General features: G+C 35.5%; 2 protein-coding genes and 1 long non-coding RNA gene across 3 annotated transcripts in view; 1 reads left to right on the forward strand and 2 right to left on the reverse strand.

Annotated features, from left to right (window-relative positions):
- LOC120461861 (uncharacterized) overlaps positions 1 to 18,232 on the reverse strand; it is a 43,494-nt gene extending 25,262 nt beyond the window's left edge. The window contains exons 1-14 of the mRNA XM_089121923.1: positions 18,145 to 18,232; positions 18,004 to 18,030; positions 17,428 to 17,835; positions 16,598 to 16,987; positions 16,452 to 16,523; positions 15,965 to 16,357; positions 15,000 to 15,263; positions 14,874 to 14,885; positions 14,721 to 14,792; positions 14,246 to 14,638; positions 13,732 to 14,133; positions 13,610 to 13,642; positions 12,276 to 12,380; positions 12,051 to 12,195 (exon numbers count right to left, since the gene is read on the reverse strand). Coding sequence (XP_088978049.1) covers positions 12,051 to 12,195; positions 12,276 to 12,380; positions 13,610 to 13,642; positions 13,732 to 14,133; positions 14,246 to 14,638; positions 14,721 to 14,792; positions 14,874 to 14,885; positions 15,000 to 15,263; positions 15,965 to 16,357; positions 16,452 to 16,523; positions 16,598 to 16,987; positions 17,428 to 17,835; positions 18,004 to 18,030; positions 18,145 to 18,190 — 2,762 coding nt within the window. The 5' untranslated portion in view covers positions 18,191 to 18,232. The remainder of the gene's footprint in view (positions 1 to 12,050; positions 12,196 to 12,275; positions 12,381 to 13,609; positions 13,643 to 13,731; positions 14,134 to 14,245; positions 14,639 to 14,720; positions 14,793 to 14,873; positions 14,886 to 14,999; positions 15,264 to 15,964; positions 16,358 to 16,451; positions 16,524 to 16,597; positions 16,988 to 17,427; positions 17,836 to 18,003; positions 18,031 to 18,144) is intronic.
- On the forward strand, positions 5,987 to 10,988 carry LOC148971552 (uncharacterized). The gene is made up of 2 exons (XR_016147146.1): positions 5,987 to 9,427; positions 10,024 to 10,988. It is a non-coding gene; the product is annotated as an uncharacterized LOC148971552 (long non-coding RNA).
- LOC148971553 (pancreatic secretory granule membrane major glycoprotein GP2-like) lies at positions 9,790 to 11,518 on the reverse strand. The gene is made up of 5 exons (XM_089122408.1): positions 11,475 to 11,518; positions 10,721 to 10,966; positions 10,365 to 10,527; positions 10,009 to 10,111; positions 9,790 to 9,908 (listed from the first exon to the last, which is right to left on the reverse strand). The coding sequence occupies exons 1-5, from the start codon at positions 11,501 to 11,503 to the stop codon at positions 9,805 to 9,807; spliced, it is 645 nt and encodes a 214-aa protein (XP_088978534.1). The 5' UTR covers positions 11,504 to 11,518; the 3' UTR covers positions 9,790 to 9,804.
- Positions 18,233 to 20,040: the final 1,808 nt, after the last annotated feature.

Below are 20,040 nucleotides of genomic sequence, written 5' to 3' on the forward strand. Positions count from 1 at the left end.
TGTCCCCTACTCGGCTCAATCCAGACGGTTGTCATGCTGGTCCACTAGGGAGACAATACTGTAGTTGCAGCCGTCACGTGTGCTGACGTGTAAACTGCAGCCGTTAAAGCCGGACAGAAGGGGACTCACACCACCATATGGAAAGAAGCGTAAATGGATGGAGAAGTATAGTTTACTGTAAAGCTACGTCTTATTTTTGCTTATCTCGGCGAAAGCAGAGTACAAATCAGCATGAAGTTTAATATCTACGTTTGTGTAATGGAAATCATTACCAGTTGTTATGTCCATGGTTGTAGTTTCCGTGGTTTGGATTGTGGTTGTCTCTGCTATAGTATTTATAACTGAAAAAAAAGAATAGACTATTATATAAAAAAAAAACAACTCTTACATATAGAGAGGACACATGCAAGTATGTTTCCCTGCACAGGTGATATAAAACATATGACACAAAGTCACAATGGTGAGATATAAAGATTGTCAGACATTTATTTATTTAATGCATTTGGATGGAAAATACATGTTGCAAGGGATTTGTTTCGCTATGACAATATATATGTAACTCCTACACCCAGATCCTACTCAACCCGCTCCGAGCGGGCCTCGAACCGGGGTCTCCCGCGTGAGAGTCAGGCGCTCTAACAAGGAGGCTAAAAACTGCAGCCTCTAACGTCTCTCGCTAGAGCGCGTATTGAGATCAGGGGAGTGAGGTTTACTCGCACAGCAACTACTAGCAGGCCTCTGTTAAATATATATATATATATATATATATATATACATACACTCTAAAATTGCAGGGTTGTATCACATGCAGGGTAGAGTGTATATATAACATTTAGAATGTATACACTGTAAAAAATAATTATTGTCAAATTAACAGTAACTTACTGGCAACAATTATCTAGTACTTGCTGTATTTCATTCAACAGTAAATTACCGTAACACTAACTACAGTACTGTTAAGCATACTGTAAAATTAAATAACATTATTTTACTGTAATTTCCTACCATATTAAAGTACAGTATTACACTGTTAATTTTTAACAATACTGTATAGTATTATACAGTTATGAAATATTATTGTATTTATTTTATATTGCTACTGTGTAACCTATAGAATATGTAGAAAATATTATTTTAATTATTTTATATTAGTAAGAAATATTATTTTAACTGTTAATGGGAAATAGAAAAAAGAACAATTTAAGCTTTAACTGCACAAGGTTTATTGTGTATTTTCAAACACATTAGTACATTTTATGTACATTTAAATACTTTAATACAATTAAACACATTAATAATAATAATGTAATATAATACAATAGAAATCATGCATGACAATCATGAACAATCATGCATTTCAATTAATGCAAAAAATGATCATGAACAGGTAAAATAGAAAAGATTAAAGGGACGCTATCTGATCAATCTATTAGAAAGATAGTTCATCCATTAACTCAACCACCCATTCCCTGCTAGGGGAAAACAGCTTAAACTAGTCTAAGATGGTGTACTGGTTTGAGATGGACTGTCTAACTGGTCAGACTGGTCTGTTTTTGGCTTTTGGCTTAAGGGTTTTTGGCTGCTTTCTATCTAGAGGACAAGATTTGCAGGGCTGGGAGACATGTTTGACGAGTAAACCACCAATCCAGATGAGTAATACAAAATGACAAGTTATTATCCAGTGTCCTTTAAAAAAAAAACGAAGCACAAAACAACCTCATCATGCACATGTGCCATGAAAAACTTGCATTACGGTATTAATAATAATTTATATGCAGACTTATTGTTCTAACATTTGCAATAGGAAGTTTTCTATCCAAGCTTTTATGCAATTGAACCTTAAACTGTACAACAACGTTTATTGTGTATTTTGACAGAACAATTCTTAACAACTTGCCGATATGCAAATATCTGTTCAAAATTCGTAGATGTATAATAATCTGTTTAAAATGTTCTCAGTGGGTCAAGTATTGGACCACGGTAGTAGTGGTAGTTGGATAAATACAATAATTAAATTAGATTTTCAATTCATCGATCGTCAAGATTGGATAGGGGTCTTCTTTTACATGCACAGCTCACACCTGTGGAAAAGGAGAACAGACAAGCCTACAGTAAAAACTTTTGTTGTTGTTTTTTTTTTTTTTGGCTAAACAGCAAAAACAGACAAAATTATGTCTAAAGTGTAATTCACTTATTCAATACTTTCACAATTCAATACTAACAACTTGTTTGATGGACTAACTTGTTTAAAATCAATTTATTTACGATCACGTGAAAACGTCGATCTTACTTGTGTGACTATACATCTTATGACTTAAAAAAAAGCTTGACAAGGCGCGTCTTTCCCTTCAAATGAGTACATAACAGTTTATACATAGTAAAAAAAAAACAATTACGTTATTATAGCAGACAATACTGTAAATGTCACACGTAGCTTTGTATTTGGACAAAAATGCACCTTTTGGGCGCTTTCCATCAAATATAGACTTTAAGGTAACATAAAAGTTAACTTAAATGGCAGACCGCCAGGTCAGGATTTACATGAAAATAAACGTGAAAAAAAAAAAAATCAATAAGAGGAATCGAAACTTTAATTTTATAACAATAATCCGAATTCTAACCTTGGATATTCGATTTCAGGATACTACATTTATCGATTTTCAATTCCCAACCCATAAAGTTATAAAATAATGAACGTGCAGGCGATTCCACCGATTTAACGTGGTAAATAACAAAATTATTAGACCATTTTGACCTTAAGAGGCTACATATGAAATATATGTTAATAAAATCATATTTAATCAGGTAGGCCTAATTAGGGCATCAACATTAAAGAAATCAGCGTCTGACTTGTACAGCCGCAGCCAGTTCTTTCTAACGTTAATCTGTTAACGTAAATAACTTATATGGTTTGCATAAAAATATAGAATTACTAACCAGATAGGCCCTATGCATGGTGAAAACGTTGCCGACAGCGACGCGATGCACGGCCTGCGCGCTCTTGAGAAAGCGAACTGAAGAGTTCTTCATAAAATGGCAGCTAGTTGTGGTTATTTGTCGCGGTCATTTCGTACTAGTGTATTTAAATTTACAGTAACATCATGTAACAAAATATAGTAGGGCTGGGTATTGACACAAATTTCAAGATTATTGGGATTTTTTGGATGCGCTCAGCTGCGATATATGTTCCATTCAATCAAATGAATCAGGATGACTAATCTATTCTTGAGATTTAAGAATCGATATCGGTTCGTAAAAATGAGAATCGATTAATATCGAGAAATCTATATTTATTACCCAGCCCAACAAAATAAGCTACATTGAAGAGTATCATATTGTACACAACTTATAGTAAAATGTCTAGAATAGATTAAATTGAATATAGAAATCGTGGTCAGCTATTCTAAATAACTTTAACGTTATTAGCTAGAATCCGCATACACATAATAAGAATTATTACTTACCAGATGAAGAAGTTCCAGGTCGGCAGAAAAGACAGCGGCACCACTGACACGACAAACTCTTTCAAAATTCACATGTGCTCTCATGCACACGGTACACCCCAGAATTAAGACTGTTCATGGTCACCCAGTGCTAATTAATTTTTTATTTTTTTTAGGTATGAATAACATTAGTTGGCCGTTTTTTGAGGTCAATTGGCACTGCTGTATTAAGATAATTTCCCAGAATGCATTGAAATTCTACAGTAACATACTGTCAACTGTGTGTATTGTACGTAACAAAATAACAAAATGATTTGTGAAAAACAAAATAATACTGTGAAAACAACTACTGTAACTTACTGTACATCAATTACACAGTAAGAAACTGTTGAGAAAAACAGTATAAACCTGTGAAAACAACAGAAATAATTTACAGTATATATATATATATATATATATATATATATACACACACATTTATGTTTAAAAAAAATAATTTTGTAATAATCTCATGTGTAATAAAATGTTTTCTTGTTTCTTGAGTTTCCTGTGAAATTAAATGTGTAAGAAAGTGCTAAACCATGAAAAGGTTTAATAAATAGGAAAACTCTTATCATATGAATTATTTCTGCTACATTTATTTCAACAGTTTGAATGAAAAACAAAGGATGAATTGAAGATTGGATGAAGTGAAAGAATGATTGTACCTGTTGTTTGTCCATTGGTTATTCCACCTGTTAAATACACAATATACGCATAAATGCTTATAATTGTGGGGGGAAAAAATCAGTAATTGTATATGATAGATTATAAAACACTCACCATTAATCATCAGCAGCGACACACACAGTGAGATCAGAAACCTCATTGTGTCGAACAGTACCTGCACGCACACACACGAAATGTTTCTTATATTTTATTCTTTCTTTGCGGTGCACATTTTAAAAATGTAGAAGACTGGGATAAAACAGAAGTAACTTTACCTGAGGTCAGATCTCAGATTGATGATGGTCTATGAGATTCTCTCTTCAGTAGTTTAACACAGTGATGATGAACTGCAGACCTCACGATCTCATCAGTGTCTTATATACCTGGAGGTGGATCTTGAATGGAACTGGGTGTAATTTATCAACATTATCTTAAACCAGTTATTCATGTGGTATTTAAATTACATTCAGAGAGACATTCTTTCACTCTGAACTCAAACATATATGCAAATCTATGGAATGACGATGGGCCAGTTTGAGTTGTTTAGCACTTTTTCTAAAAGCAAATAAAAATAGTACCTTAAACAGTGAGTGGTCAATGGAAAGATTCATGTTAATTTAATGATGGTTATTAATTATTAAATAATGGTCTCATTAAAAGCTTTAGAGTGCATCAGACATCAGGATGCAGACAGTGTTAAATTGATGCCATGGTTTATAAGTTGTGCAAACTAACAAGATCATAACAGAAATACATATCAATTGTTTTTTAAAAGCAACAAACACCTCGAAGCTAAACCCTAAAGTAAACTGTAATGCCATGCTAGTTTGCAGATTAGCATTGAACAAATGGGTTTCTTTTGGGCATAGACAGCGAAGGGAAAAGACAATGAGAAACAGCGAATACATAAAAAAGGTCAAACAGACAAATGTTGGTATAAAGCAAGAACATGGCATAATCAGAAATGTAAAGTCCAGGTTCAGAAAGTACAAGTATTTTGTTCCAATCCCCTGGATTTGCTAATTAGCAGTTTTTCAGCCAGGAGAGAGAACTAATAGTGCAATCAGCTGGACGAGTTCATGGTGAAATAATGGCAGGACTTTTACTTTCTGACCCTGGACTTTACACCTCTGGTCATTATTGTCATATATGCATGTATTTAATATTTTGTTTGAATTGAAACAACATCATTCATAAGACGTGCACGTCCCATTATTGATCATTTCATTTAAAGAATCAACTCTGGCCTTGGAAAGTTTAAGGAAGTCAACACTATTTTCCCAGTTTTACCAGATAAGAAACAACTCGACTCTTTAGAATGTTCCTGCTCTCCTGCACATTGATTTATTGCATTAGTTATAAATTTACCCAGTTTTAAAGTACACTGAAAAAAATAACATGCTTTATCTAATCAATAAAATTGTGGCAACATATTACAAGCAATATTATTAACTAAATTGTACAAATTAGAATTTTAATTTGATTAACTATTACTCAATTCTAATTTGTTCAATTTAATAAATAATATTGCTTGTAATCTTACAAGCCACAATTTTATCACTTTGAGGTCATTAAATTAATGTAAAGTGCGTTACAAATATATTATTATTATTATTATTATTATTATTTAGATAAAGCATATTCATTTTTACAGTGTAAAGTATGAGCATCTCATGAGAAGGACTGTGTATTTCCTTGATTGTGTAGTCTAACCTGATATTCATCTTCACTGTCATTTTGTCACATTTCAGAGTTTTTAGCAAAACAACAGAATAGATTTTTACAAATGGGCAAAATAAGCATGTTAAAACCAATCATAAAGAATGATAATGTACAAACAGACACTGAAGAGGACGAATATTGTTCAGTTATTCCCTAAACAAACTCTGATTGATTAGCAACTAATTGAATTAAAATGGAGACAACTTTGACCCAAATGTTCATCATAAGCTTTTGTGTGTCTAAGGTTTTTAAGTCAAGTCACATTTATTTAAATAGCGCTACAGAGTGTTTCAAAGCAGCTTTACAGAGATAACAAAATGCAACAAAGTTTGTTTCCAGAAGAAAGAAGCGTCACAGTCCGGCTTCAGGAAGTTCAGTGATGTTTCATTTTGTTGTATATAGTTCATTTATTTATATATAGCCTCACTGGAGAAAACCGTGATGTCATCGTCCAGCTCAGTTCTCATTTAATGGTGTCAATGTTATTGTTGAATATTAAATTAATGTTATTTAAAGATAAATATTTTAGCTATTCTATAAGTTTGATAAAGTAGGAACTTGAAAGTAATATAAAGTATTAAAAATAAGCTAATGTATATCTGACATGTTTAAAATCCTGCTATACATACCGGCTAAACAACAACACGTTGCCTACAGGTCAAAGACTCTTTCATATCAGGATTGTGACTGACGTGCCCTAGGCAGGGGCGTAACCAGTGTCAGAGGGGTATGCAGCAACATTTTTTGTAGGTATAACTGTTGTAGGTGGAACGGGGGTAAGAACATTTTGTGTTCTTTAATATTAAATTCAGCTGTCTGGTGCACTTTGAGAGTTCAAAATTAAAAGCTCCAACCCATATTCAGGGTGCAAATTAAACAAAGAAAAATTCAAACCTCTTTTAGTTAGTGTCTACATTACACTACTACATAATAATAGTTATAATATTAATCCCATGGTAGTAGTATATACAATATATTGTAAAACAAATGCACTGAAAAATAAAGGAAACTTTCATAATTAGTTTACTCATTTCTATACTTGAAAAAGATATAGGCACATGATGACATGTTTCATGGGCCGGTGTGTCGAAAAAAAACAAAAAAAAACTTTTTTGACCAATGCATTACACGTCACTAACCCAGTGCCGGCAATTAAGCAAAAAAAAAAAAAAAAAAAAAAATTTTGGGTCAAACCCAGCCCAGCCATTGGGTTACATTTTTTTAAATTACATTTTTAACCCAATGTTTGAGTTTGTCCATATTTGACCCAAAACTGGGTTAAAACAACACAGCATTTTTAGAGTGTAGGGGAAGGTCCCGCCTTTTTCGCCTCCGATTGGCTAGAAGGGCTCTCCTCTGATTGGTTATTTGATTTGTGTGTGTGTGTGTTGGCTTGGGTATACAGTATGTTTAGGAGTAGGGTTAGTGTGTGTGTGTGTGTGTGTGTGTGTCTTTTGGGTTGGTTTAGGAGTAGTGTGTGTGTGTTGGGTTGGTTTAGGAGTAGTGTGTGTGTTGGGTATAGGTTTAGGTGTGTGTGTGTGTGTGTGTGTGTGTGCGTGTGTGTGTTGGGTAGGTTTAGGAGTAGGGTCAAAACAGACTAGACAGCCTGCCACGAACGTGAGATGACGTTTCAAATAACCAATCGGAAGAGAGCCCTTCTAGCCAATCAGAAGCGAAAAGGCGTGACCTTCCCCTACCATCCGAGAAGCACCTGGCTGCAGCCTGCAGATTTGGGTGGGGGTGCACCTGGGCTTCTCATTGGTTATCACTTTGTCACTAACCAATGAGAATTGTTATGGGCCCCAGGTGCAGCCCCACCCCGATCTGATAGACATGTCTGGATGTCACACTTTAAAATCCTACCCGTTGGCTTTCAGCATGCACTTATTTAGCTGCTGTCGCATCAACTGACATGCCATCTCCTTTTCCCTCTTTCTTTTTCTATTTTTTAGCCCCACAGCATTTTGTTTTATACATCTTTTCCGACGACAACTCATTACTCGTACCTGCTCACTCAGCTCTCGCGATATTACCCCGCCCCCCTTCTCCATGAGGGCGCCTAGCCTGTGCCTGTTAGTCCTCTATAAAATTTTATATAACTTTGAAGAAATGCAGTAATGATTAGAAACGCGCAACAGCAGCTACCTATAGAAAATACAATACATATATAATTATACACAGTGCACCCACATTATGTAAACACAAACTTTTATTTTGGATGCGATTAATCGTTTGACAGCCCTAATAAAAATACATAAAAATACATTTTTAGATTATTTCTATTATTCAAATGTATTTAAGAAAATATATTAATATATGTTGACTGCTGTGCGCGTTTAATCCTTTTCCAGAATAAAAATGGAACTGTAGAAGCAAGTTATAGAAAGCCTCCTTCCAGAACGTTATTCACTCTTAGAAGAAATGGTTCTATTTAGAACCAGAAATGGTTCCATCCCACGCTTCATATATGGAACGTATATGAAATGGTTCTATATATCCATTTTTTCTATTGGCCGAGTATGGAACCCCAGGGTTCTATATAGAACCCAGAGGAACCCTTTTTTTAAGAGTGTATAGAACCTTTTAGGGGTTCCAAATACGTAGCGCTGATAGAACCTTTTAAGGTTCTATATAGAACCTTTTCTTCTAAGAGTGTTGGTTGCTATGGTTGCTGGGGGTTCCGACAGGAACACTCTTAGCGCCACAATAATGGCTAAACACCTTTCTTTAATATGCTATTTAAAAAAGCAACATTTGAAGAAGAAGACGCCACTGCCTTCATCTACCGAGTCCACCCAGCCTAGTTCTTCAGACTCATTAACCCACAAGAAGGCTATTCAGGTGCTGGCGGTGGCCGCTTCTTGCTCTCTCTCTCCCGGTCAACCTGATGCGGGTTTACCCGCTGATCTAACTGCGATATTATTGTTTTAGCTTACATTATTTTCGGGTGAACTGTCTTTGCACTGCTGACTATAACTGAATAAAATAGACAGGTTATTGTCTATACCGGTTTGTCCAGCGTTTATTGAGCTCTGTTGGTTGAACATGATGATTTGTCAAAGGTTAATCTCTTAGGTTAATTATTATTGAAGTCATTTTTTTTTCTATGAAAAACAATAGGCCCACTCACATTTTCACTGGCACACCCAAAATACAATTTCTGCCTACGCCACTGCGTCCAATTGCTCGGACTTCAAACTTATGTAAATTAATGGAAAAGATTATAGTTCATATACATATGATCTAGAGAAAAAGGTACATTTATTAAGTATCAATGTGGATTTAGAGGTAAAAGATCAAACATGGATGCATTAATTAAAGTCAGTAATGAAGTAGGCTAGAGAAGACAATAGCTATGAAAGAAATGGCAGTAGTGTATTTTGATATAGAAAAAGGGAAAATGGTATTCCTCAAGGGAGTGCTAAGTCCAATTCTTTTTACTATTATGGTTAATGATATTTTTGACAATTTAGGATATAGTGTGGGATGTGCATTGTATGCTGATGATGGGACTGTTTGGAAGAGAGGAAGAAATACAAAGCAAGTGATATCAGGTATGCAAACAGTTATTAAGAAGGGTTCCTTTGAACAATGCTGGAATGACACATGTGAACGGTCATTTAGTGACTTAAAGATATAAAAGGGAAAAGAAACCAGGAATGACCTTATTAATTTTCTTCTATGATTGAATAAACATTCATCTGATTGTCTATTATTATTATTATTGTAGCACATCTTCTTAAGTAAATATGATTGATGTAGTAGCCAACAGCTAAAGTAAATTCTCAAATAATAATTCATTAATTATATCATTTGAAGGAATGCTATGCAATAAAGAAACAGTTAGAAACCCACAACCAGTAAGGCATCAGTTACACACACATTAAAATGGCATTATACAATGCAAAATGCATTTTGTTGTGGTACTAAACTAAAAGTGTGTGAGGACACTCATCAGAGGAACAAGTATCAGCATCAGAGAACCACACACACAAGAAGCCTTAGATACCTTCACTTGTTCTGGGACCCACTTATCTGTGGACAGGGGATATAATGAAATGTAGTGAAATATAATGTAATGTATTTACATATAAACCTTTATTTACTGAATGACTGAAATAAATGAGATGTTCACCTGTGTTCCCTTCAGACAACACCAGAGGACCCATGGATATGGAAGCACTGTCATGGAAGTCCAGAGACCTGCGCTCTCTCCGCTGGTGTCCAGAGCCACAGTCCTAATAGAGAAAAGAGCAAAATCCAGCTGTGTGAATCTCTGTTAAATATCACTGAACAAACACGATAAAAGAGTGCACAGAGTCTCCAGAAGAGGGCAGAAAAAACAAGCATTTCAGCCTTGAACATTAAACCTCAGCATCATGGACATTTAGAGAGATATTTCTCTGATCGACAGGAATTGATCAATAGCAAATTCCTAAAACTTTCATTACATTAATTATGAGGGACAGATGTAAATTACTCAATACTCACCGTTGAGCAGCGATTGCTTGACAGAAGGCAAAGGTGAACAGCACAGTGCAGATAAAGCTTAGTGGAGTTTGCAGTGAAGATGAACATCCTGAAGGAGAAACGGCTGGATGTCGAGACGCCGTTCTGCAGCAGATCCACTGTGTCGTCATCTGGATTCGGACACCTGAGAATATCAATAATCACAGAGTCTTTCAGTTTTGTATTAACTGTTTCAAATGATCTCATGCTTTAGTTCTGAAATACTGAAAGACAAAGCATGTAAGGAATTCCTAAAAAGTATATGATTATTATTTATTGAAATATTACATTGAGTTAAGGCTATAGTCTTAAAAGAATAGAAAGAAGCCCTGCTTTACTCTGAAAGGATGAGATCCCAGCGGAGGCTGTAATCGGGATCATTCACAGGTGTAGCCCAACACGTGTCCATCACCAGGGCGAACTGGCGGCTGTCGACCCCCTCAACACGAACTTCCACATGCATCTCCTGGTCGAGCTCTGCATCCACTCGACCAGTGAAGGGCCGGGTAAACTCATCATCCTCATATGGGATCATCCGGACCTGATATCTGCCTTCACCAGCGGGAAGAGTCTTGTGCACAATACTGATGAAATGTTCCCCAAAAACATCAAGAACAATTAAGTAAAATCATGTACATTTTTGTATTTGCCTCAACACAATTTAGAAATGTAAATATTTCAAGAGCATAGCATATATGTATTTGCATTTGTTTACTAATTTTAATACTGTGCATTATTTTTTCCTGCTTAAAGGGATACTCCACTTTTTTTGGAAATAGGCTCATTTTACAACTCCCCCAGAGTTAAACAGTTGAGTTTTACCGTTTTCGAATGCAATCATCCGATTTTTTTGATATTTAGAAGAATATCAGTCACCAGACAGTTCCTGGTCTCATTGACTTCCATAGTAAGAAAAAAATATACTATGGAAGTCAATGAGACCAGAAACTGCCTGGTTACTGATATTCTTCTAAATATCAACAAAAAAAAAATCGGGTGAATGCATTCGAAAACGGTAAAACCCAACTGTTTAACTTTGTAAATTGAGCCTATTTCCAAAAAAAGTGGAGTATCCCTTTAAAAGATTCCCACCTCTCCAATGGGTTGATGTTCACATTCATGGAAAGTGTTTGTGATTGATGATAAGCACAGCTGAAAGAAAGCTTCAGGATTTTCTCTCTGCTGATGAGACCTTCTGATCTCGGTGCCCCCAAAATAAAGTTATCATAGATGAAGTGGGTGCCGTTAGCCTGATGGAACATGGATATAATATTTGAACATGAACAATAAACCAGTTTATTTTACTCATTAACATTTTAAACAAAGACTAAAGAGTTTGTTAGTGCATGGGGGTTCCCTGTATATACAAGAGAAGAGCTTTGCCTAAGTTAATGATAATGAGCCTCTTGTGACTGTGAGTGAACACTAAAAAGTTAGAAAAAATAATTACTGCTTTCAACATATAGCAAGAGCAGTCTCATTAAACCAACATTAGAAAATGCAACGTCAATTTTGTCTAGATCAAACCAACTGGCATCACATCAGACATTTTTATGCGTTTGATTTTTTTTTGAGTGAAAACCTAAGATGATGGTGCATTGAATAGCATTGTATGTAATATATCCTACCACAAGATTTGTTCCACAGATGTGTTCATCATTATCAAACTGGAATTCCACTCGGCCATTCCGGACCGTTCCTTTGCAGTCGGGATCATTGAGGTGTAAGACATCAGCTGGAAAACCAGCCTCAAAGAGCTGACAGCGAGACACAGATATGGAGCCAGAGCTGCTTTCACAGGTTTCTGAGAAATCTAAGAGAGAAAACAGCCAGAATTAATATTAATAATAATCAATTAATTGCAGAAAATGTTTTTAGTAGAATTGGTTTCACCAAAAGACGATGGACTGGTCTGGTTGTCATTGCACAAACAGCCATAGACACCGTTTTTCTCTCCACACCATTCATCCTCTGTGCAGTTGAGTTGGGCACAGGGGTCTAAATGAGGAAAACATAGAATGAACAAAACAGGAACCAACTAAACATTCTGTATTATGTACAAATATGGCCAGTAAACCCTCTTGACGTTTGTTTATTCCTTAAAAATATCAATGAACGAATGCCAATTCATGTTTATAAATGAGTAGAAAACATGTATGCTAATTTGATTTGCAGGTATGATTCATACTCATTTTTATTAAAATAATTCAGTAATTAATTTACTACACTGTGTGATGAACTGGGTGAAAAATTAAGAATTACTTTGTTTAATGAAAATACATATACACTAATGTACAAAAAGGATTCTTTTTATTTGAAGTTATTCAGCAAGAATGCATGAAATTAATCAAAAGCAACAGTATAGAGTCATTTAACAAAATATTTGTGTTTCAAATAAATGCTGTTTTTCTATACATTTAAGAATCCTCAAAAAATGTGATGGTTTCCACAAAAAATTAAAGGCACAATATGCAAGTTATGCCGCTAGAGGTCACTTATTCAAAACAATAACAAAGGCGTATAGCTTGATGATGCCGTGAATCATGGGAGTTGTTGTCTTCACCTCCTCAGCTGATACAAACCAATCCGATCATGTTCATTGATGAGCTAAAGTATTAAAGTTTTATTTATTTTTGATTACTATGGTATGATAAAGGGTGGGACATTTTGTTGCAGTTTTTATCATGCTTATGCCTTTTGTTGTGTTACTTTTGTTTAATACGATTAAATCTGCATTTAACGAACACCTTCTTTGAACTTGTACTTTGTTACAGTAACGTTTGATCATCTCATTTTAAAGAAATAGTCACAAGTGCTGCTGAACTACAGGGATAGGTTGAGGGTTAGTTGCGTGTAATTATACATAATTTATTATTATTACTATGGCAGGTACATGTCACATAAGGACACTGTAAAATAAAATGCTACTCAACAGTGTTCTAGTGGTTTTTGGATATTTTAAACCAAAGATCTTATATTGTGCCTTTAAGCAGCACGACCAATTTTCAACACTGATGTTTCTTTATATTTTAAATTATATTCAAAAAGAAGTTTTTAAACTGCAATAACATTTAACAATATTCATGTTTTTGACTGCTTTGGTGAGCATAAAAGAGTACTTCAAAAAGAAAGCATTTAAAAAGAAATCCAACATTTTATTTTTATTTTCTACAGTAGTGTGTACAAGGACTCTCTTAGCATATTAGAGAAACAGTACAATACTTTACCAGTGGATGATGTCTCATTAAGGCCTCTGACATCTGATATGAGAAAGGTTTTTGTTAATGTCACCCATTTCCAAAAATAATTGCAAAAAGTTAATGAACAAAGCGTGGCTGGATCTATTTACCTGCACAGTAAGCTCCACAAAATATTGGCTTGACAAACTCATAAACGTAGTAATTTCCTGGACAGGCTTTGACTCTTATAGGATGGGATTTGTAAGAACAGCAGTCACCCCATAAGGAGAGACAGACCTGACGGGTGACCACTCCATCCTCCAGCTGTGGGTGCGAGCCGTTGAGCGTCAGTGGATTATAAGTGCCACACATGTACTGACTTACACATGATTCTGGCATCTGAGTATTTTCACCATTGTTGAACATCCTGTACCAGCCATTCCACTCCACATTATAATCACACATGCTATAGTAGTTATAGTTATTATAGTAAGAGTTGTCTGTGGATCTCCAAGGCTCATCCAGACTGGTATAGTTGTAGCAGGGGTCGACACTTGGGGTGCTAAAAGATACTATTACAAAAAATTTAAATTAAGGTTTAATGAATTTATGATGCATTCATATTTAAAATGGCTGTTTTACAGAATTCATAATCAGGTCAAATATGAAGAATAATGATTGTACCTGCACAATATACAGGATCTGGGATTGAAAGAGTTGGTCTGGTAAATTTGTAGACATAATAATTTCCAGGACAAGCTTTGACTTGGATTGGGTCGGATCTGTAGCGACTGCACTGATCATAACGGGAGCCGTAAACTTCACGAGTAACAACTCCATCTTCTAGCCGAGGATGAGAGCCATCAAGCCACAGAGAACTATAACCTCCACATGACATATAATAAAAACACCCCTCAGGCATCTGAGCACTTGATCCATCAATGAAGAGTCGATACCAGCCGTCCCATTCTACACGAGTGTCATCATGATCGGAGATGTATCCATAATTAGACCAGTAATTGAATGTGCTTCTCCAGTAGTTGTCGAGTGTGTTGTAGTTATTACACGGGTCATAATCTGTTAGAGTGAGAGATGATGAGACCAAAACAAACAAGTTATATCTCAATGAGGAACTTCATAAATTGAAATCTGAACTTACTCAAGTCGATGGTGGATCCAGTGAATATATCTGGACTCACAGTGGAAACCGCCTGTGAAATAGTGCTGACATCTAAAAAGAGGGAAATTCATGTCAAGACTGAAATCATTTTAAAAGGTTCGAAAAACTTAAAAAGTGGAAATAACATGTTACCTGTGCAGTATCCTGAACACCACATTTGTTGATTTACAAGTTCATAGACATAGTAATTGCCTGGACACGCTTTCACTCTGATGGGTTTAAAGTTGTATTCACAGCAGCTTCCCCAATGATAACTACCACAGACCTCCCTGATCACCACTCCATCCTCTATCTGAGGGTGAGGACCATTGAGCCACAAATTGATGTATGTGTTACAGGTGAATGAACTGATACAGGTCTCTGACATCCGGATGTCCATTCCATAGTAGAAAAGCCGGTACCAGCCATTCCAGGAGAGCATGTCATCACAAATGTAATCTCCACTTTCATTGTTGGCTCTCCAGGGACGATCCAGAGACTCATAGTTGTAGCAGGGATCACTGCTGATGTTTTGGAAAGCAACTGTCATGGACAACAGAGAAATATTGAGCATTCAAATACCTTTTGTGTAAACTAAAAATACAATGTCTGGTCTACAGTGGAAATGTGTATATTTAAACATTTTTTTCTATCCTACTTAAAACTTCAAATCAGACATTTGTAGGTTGATATTCTCAAAGAATGCAAACATTCCTTTAGTTTAGATCATTTCTCTTTTAGTTTTAGAGGTATTTCCATGTAACAGGGACCAGTCCATCTTGTCTGTCTAATCAGAGTACAATGATGGTTTAGGAAACATTATTTTACCAAATCTGCTTGGAATAGAAATTACAAAATTTACCTTTAGGTTTTGTTTTAAGTAGAGTAGTTCATATTTGAAGACGATCAAAACCTTTCATCAAAGTTATACATGAATTGTGAACAATACTCGTTCTTGTCTTAGGTCAACTTTGATCCACTTCAAATGTTGACTACTAGTTGAAAGACATTTGTAGGTAGACATTTGCTTTAATGTAATATAAACAGCAAGATTGGGATCTACACACATTTACGTTGTAAAAAAGAGCCCAGAACTGCACCTTCACAGTATGTTGGCCTGGGGGCTGATATGTTGGGTTTAACAAATTCATAGACGTATTAATCTCCTGGACAAGCATTAACTTGGACAGAAGTGGATTTGTGGTCGCCACACTCAGGTCAAATATGAAGAATAATGAATATACCTGCACAATATACAGGAGCTGGGATTGAAAGAGTTGGTCTGGTAAATTTGTAGACATAATAATTTCCAGGACAAGCTTTGACTTGGATTGGGTCGGATCTGTAGCGACTGCACTGATCATGACGGGAGCCGTAAACTTCACGAGTAACAACTCCATCTTGTAGCCGAGGATGAGAGCCATCAAGCCACAGAGAACTTAAACCTCCACATGACATGTATTTAAAACACCACTCAGGCATCTGAGCACTTGATCCATTAATGAAGAGCCGATACCAGCCGTCCCATTCTACACGAGTGTCATCATGATCAAATATGTATCCATAACTAGACAAGTAATTGAGTGTGTTTCTCCAGTAGTTGTCGAATATGTTGTAGTTATTACACGGGTCATAATCTGTTAGAGTGAGAGATGATGAGACCAAAACAAACAAGTTATATCTCACTAAGAAACTTTATAAATTAAAATCTGAACTGGTCAAACAACTTACTCAAGTCGATGGTGGATCCAGTGAATATATCTGGACTCACAGTGGAAACCGCCTGTGAAATAGTGCTGACATCTAAAAAGAGGGAAATTCATGTCATGACAGAAATCATTTTAAAAGGTTTAAAATAATGAAATAAATCACAGTACCTGTGCAGTATCCTGAACACCACCATGCTTGATTCACAAGTTCATAGACATAGTAATTGCCTGGACACGCTTTCACTCTGATGGGTTTAAACTTGTAATCATAGCAACCTCCCCAATAAGACCCTCCACAGACCTCCCTGATCACCACTCCATCCTCTATCTGAGGGTGAGGATCACTGAGCCACAGATTATAGTATGTGTTACAGCTGTATGAACTGATACAGGTCTCTGACATCCGGATGTCCATTCCATAGTAGGAAAGCCGGTACCAGCCATTCCAGGAGAAACGTTCATCACAAATGTAATCTCCACTTTCATTGTTGGCTCTCCAGGGACGATCCAGAGACTCGTAGTTGTAGCAGGGATCACTGCTGATGCTTTGGAAAGCAACTATCATGGAGAAAAGTGAAATATTGAGTTATGCATTAAAATACCTTTTGTGTAAGTGAAAAATACAATGTCTACAGTTGAAATGTGTATTATTAAACACTTTCTTCTATCACTTCAAATCAGACATTTGTTTTAGAAATACAACACAACTTCTGTAACCGGGACCAGTCTATTTTGTCCACCAGTCTACTTTTATACAGTAGTCAAATTACAGTAGTAATTTGAAGTGGATCAAAACATTTCAAAGTTATACTTGAATTTTGAACAATACCCATTCTTGTCTTAGGACAACTTTGATTAACTTTTTTGATCCACTTCAAATGTTGACTGCTGTAATTGAAAGACATTTGTAGGTAGATATTTGCTTTAACATATAGTATTAACAGCAAGATTTTGATCTACAAAAATATATTTTGTGAAAGAATAGCCCAGAACTGCACCTGCACAGTATGTTGGTCTGGGGATTGATATGTTGGGTTTAACAAATTCATAGACGTAATAATCTCCAAGACAAGCTTTAACTTGGACAGAAGTAGATTTGTGGTCGCCACACTCAGAGGAATACCACAAAGAAGTCCCCACGACTTCACGGGTCACCACTCCATCCTCAAGTGTTGGATGAGAACCGTTGAGATACAGTCCACTGTCGCCACCACATTTCACATAACTCACACACCACTCAGACATCTGGGCACTTTCTCCATTCAGATACAGCCGATACCAGCCGCTCCATTCAACAAGAGTGTCATCATAACCAGAGTACTGATAGGAGCTTTGCCGTATGTCTCTCCAGGATTCATCAAGAGTGTTATAATCATAGCATGGATCAGAGATGGACGTTGTAGGTTCTGAACGAAGAAAATGAAAGGAGACATTAGATAATCTAATGCAACTACCAATCCAGCTCATTCAGGATCATTGGCATCAGAGAACAATCAGGTCACTATTCAGATGATATTTCTGGGATTATAATTCATGATGAGGTCAACCATGAACCTGAAGAGTGATTGTTTTACCTGATGTTTGTCCATTGATTATTTCACCTGTTAAAAACAAATTCCCAGCATTTTGAGTTAATATTATTGCATCTAGTCAGCTGTTATTTAAATCCATTATTCTGAGAGATATAATGGGTCACTTTTGAATTTACAACTCACCATTAATCATCAGCAGCGACACACAAAGTGAGATCAGAAACCTCATTGTGACAAACTGACCTGTAAAATCACAACTTGTTTCTGAATGGTTAATTGTGGCATTCTGTATAGGCTAATGAAAAACTTCTGTATAACGTGCACTAACTGTAAGCCCTATTCTGGCATCCGATGTCCTGCACTGCTAACTTGTCTCATATCACTTCTCGCTCCGCAAAATACGTTTTTCGTATCAATTTATTTACTTTTTTTTAGACATATAAAATGTAAAATAGATATGTAATTTTTAAAAAAACTAACCCTATGATAGGGATTTTTTTACATTGGCGTGAACAAACTGACTGAATATTATACCTTAAGCATGGAGAATTATTTTCTAAAAAGTCAGCTTTTGTAATACATTTTGACTTACAATATTGACAGTATAACATGGGATCTTCATTAGTTGTTTTTACTTGTTCATATTAAGTTTTTTTAAGCATTTTATGTAAAATACACCTTCAACTATTCCATAACTTAACAACCAGAATATAACAAAAGACTCATGGCTATTAATAACTAATCCGATCTATCTAAAGCAAATGACAGAAAGAGTGATCAGAATGCACTGATAAAATCGAGAGACTTACTGTTACCTGAGGGAAAATGCAAGGCAAACTCTGGGAGAAACTTTTCAGCACCTGAAAATAGTGATGCTGATCTGCCTTTATTTATAACTTTGGGTCGACCTTTACTGGAACCAAGAGCAATCTCTAAACAATCACTTAAACCAGTTTTTCCATTTCTTTTTAAGTTGTGTGAGTGTAACTATGGTTTGCGTGCCATTTAATTGGCTTACTTCATTGTGCAGCTCTGTTGGTTTCTGGTTGCTCTGATATTAAAATGCAATGAAAACAATAGTTAATGTGTATGTCCGACTAAAATCCGACCATGCCCTGAGATTCCCAGCAATAAACAAAATCCTACTTAAGTGTATTAATTACCAATGAGGTTTGTCTAAATATCTTATTTGTCTAATGTGTCCTATATTGTTCGAATTTAGTCATACTGACATGTTCTAAAATACTAATTCATACATATATCATATATATTCACTAATTCATATATATCATGCATATAATTATGTCTTGTTCCGGTCAGGCATTTTCACATCAAAAATATGTCAATGCATTATAACAAAATAGATGTATAGTATTACAAAAATACAAATAAGTCTTAATATCTTATGCACTTCTTTTTTATGCCAAAACTTGCATAGACATTTTAACTGGTAAACAAGATTAAACAGGAAATGCATTTCTGCAGTAGAAGAAACGCGTGTGATGTGGATAGGAGGCTTGTGAGCAACAGTTCCTAAGAGAAGCAGAGATGTCACTGGTGAATCAAACAGATCATAATTCTGTCATGTTCAGTGTACAATATTAAAATACATACCTCTCCATTTTAAATGCAGACATGAAGATGTCAGCAAAAACATAAACAAATGACAGGGCACACTTAATCTGTGGGTGGAAGAAAAGTAATGCTTTTAATATTACAAATAGCCTATGACAAAAGGTATAGATAATATTTAAGAATGGATTCTTAGATTGCATTCAAGATTTTGCATTCATTTCATTGACTACAGTGCCAGTGGACATTGAAAGTCAAGTAAAGCATTTTTGAATTGTGGGATACAATATCAAATGCAAATTAGTGTAGTTACAAAACTAGTTATCAAGAAATTCCATCTATACAAGCATTCTTTGCACATGCATATTGAAGAAATAGTAAAATTTTCCAAATATAGTCTAGGACTTTAAAATATAAACATAATAAAATAGCACTTACCATTGCAGAGGACATGAAAGCACTTAAAGATGACAGAAGCAGAGTCTCTCTCTCTACTTAAAACGCTGA

This window comes from Pimephales promelas, chromosome 17 (genome assembly GCF_988280905.1).
Source record: "Pimephales promelas chromosome 17, fPimPro1.hap1.1, whole genome shotgun sequence".
NCBI classification, from domain to species: Eukaryota; Metazoa; Chordata; class Actinopteri; order Cypriniformes; family Leuciscidae; genus Pimephales; species Pimephales promelas.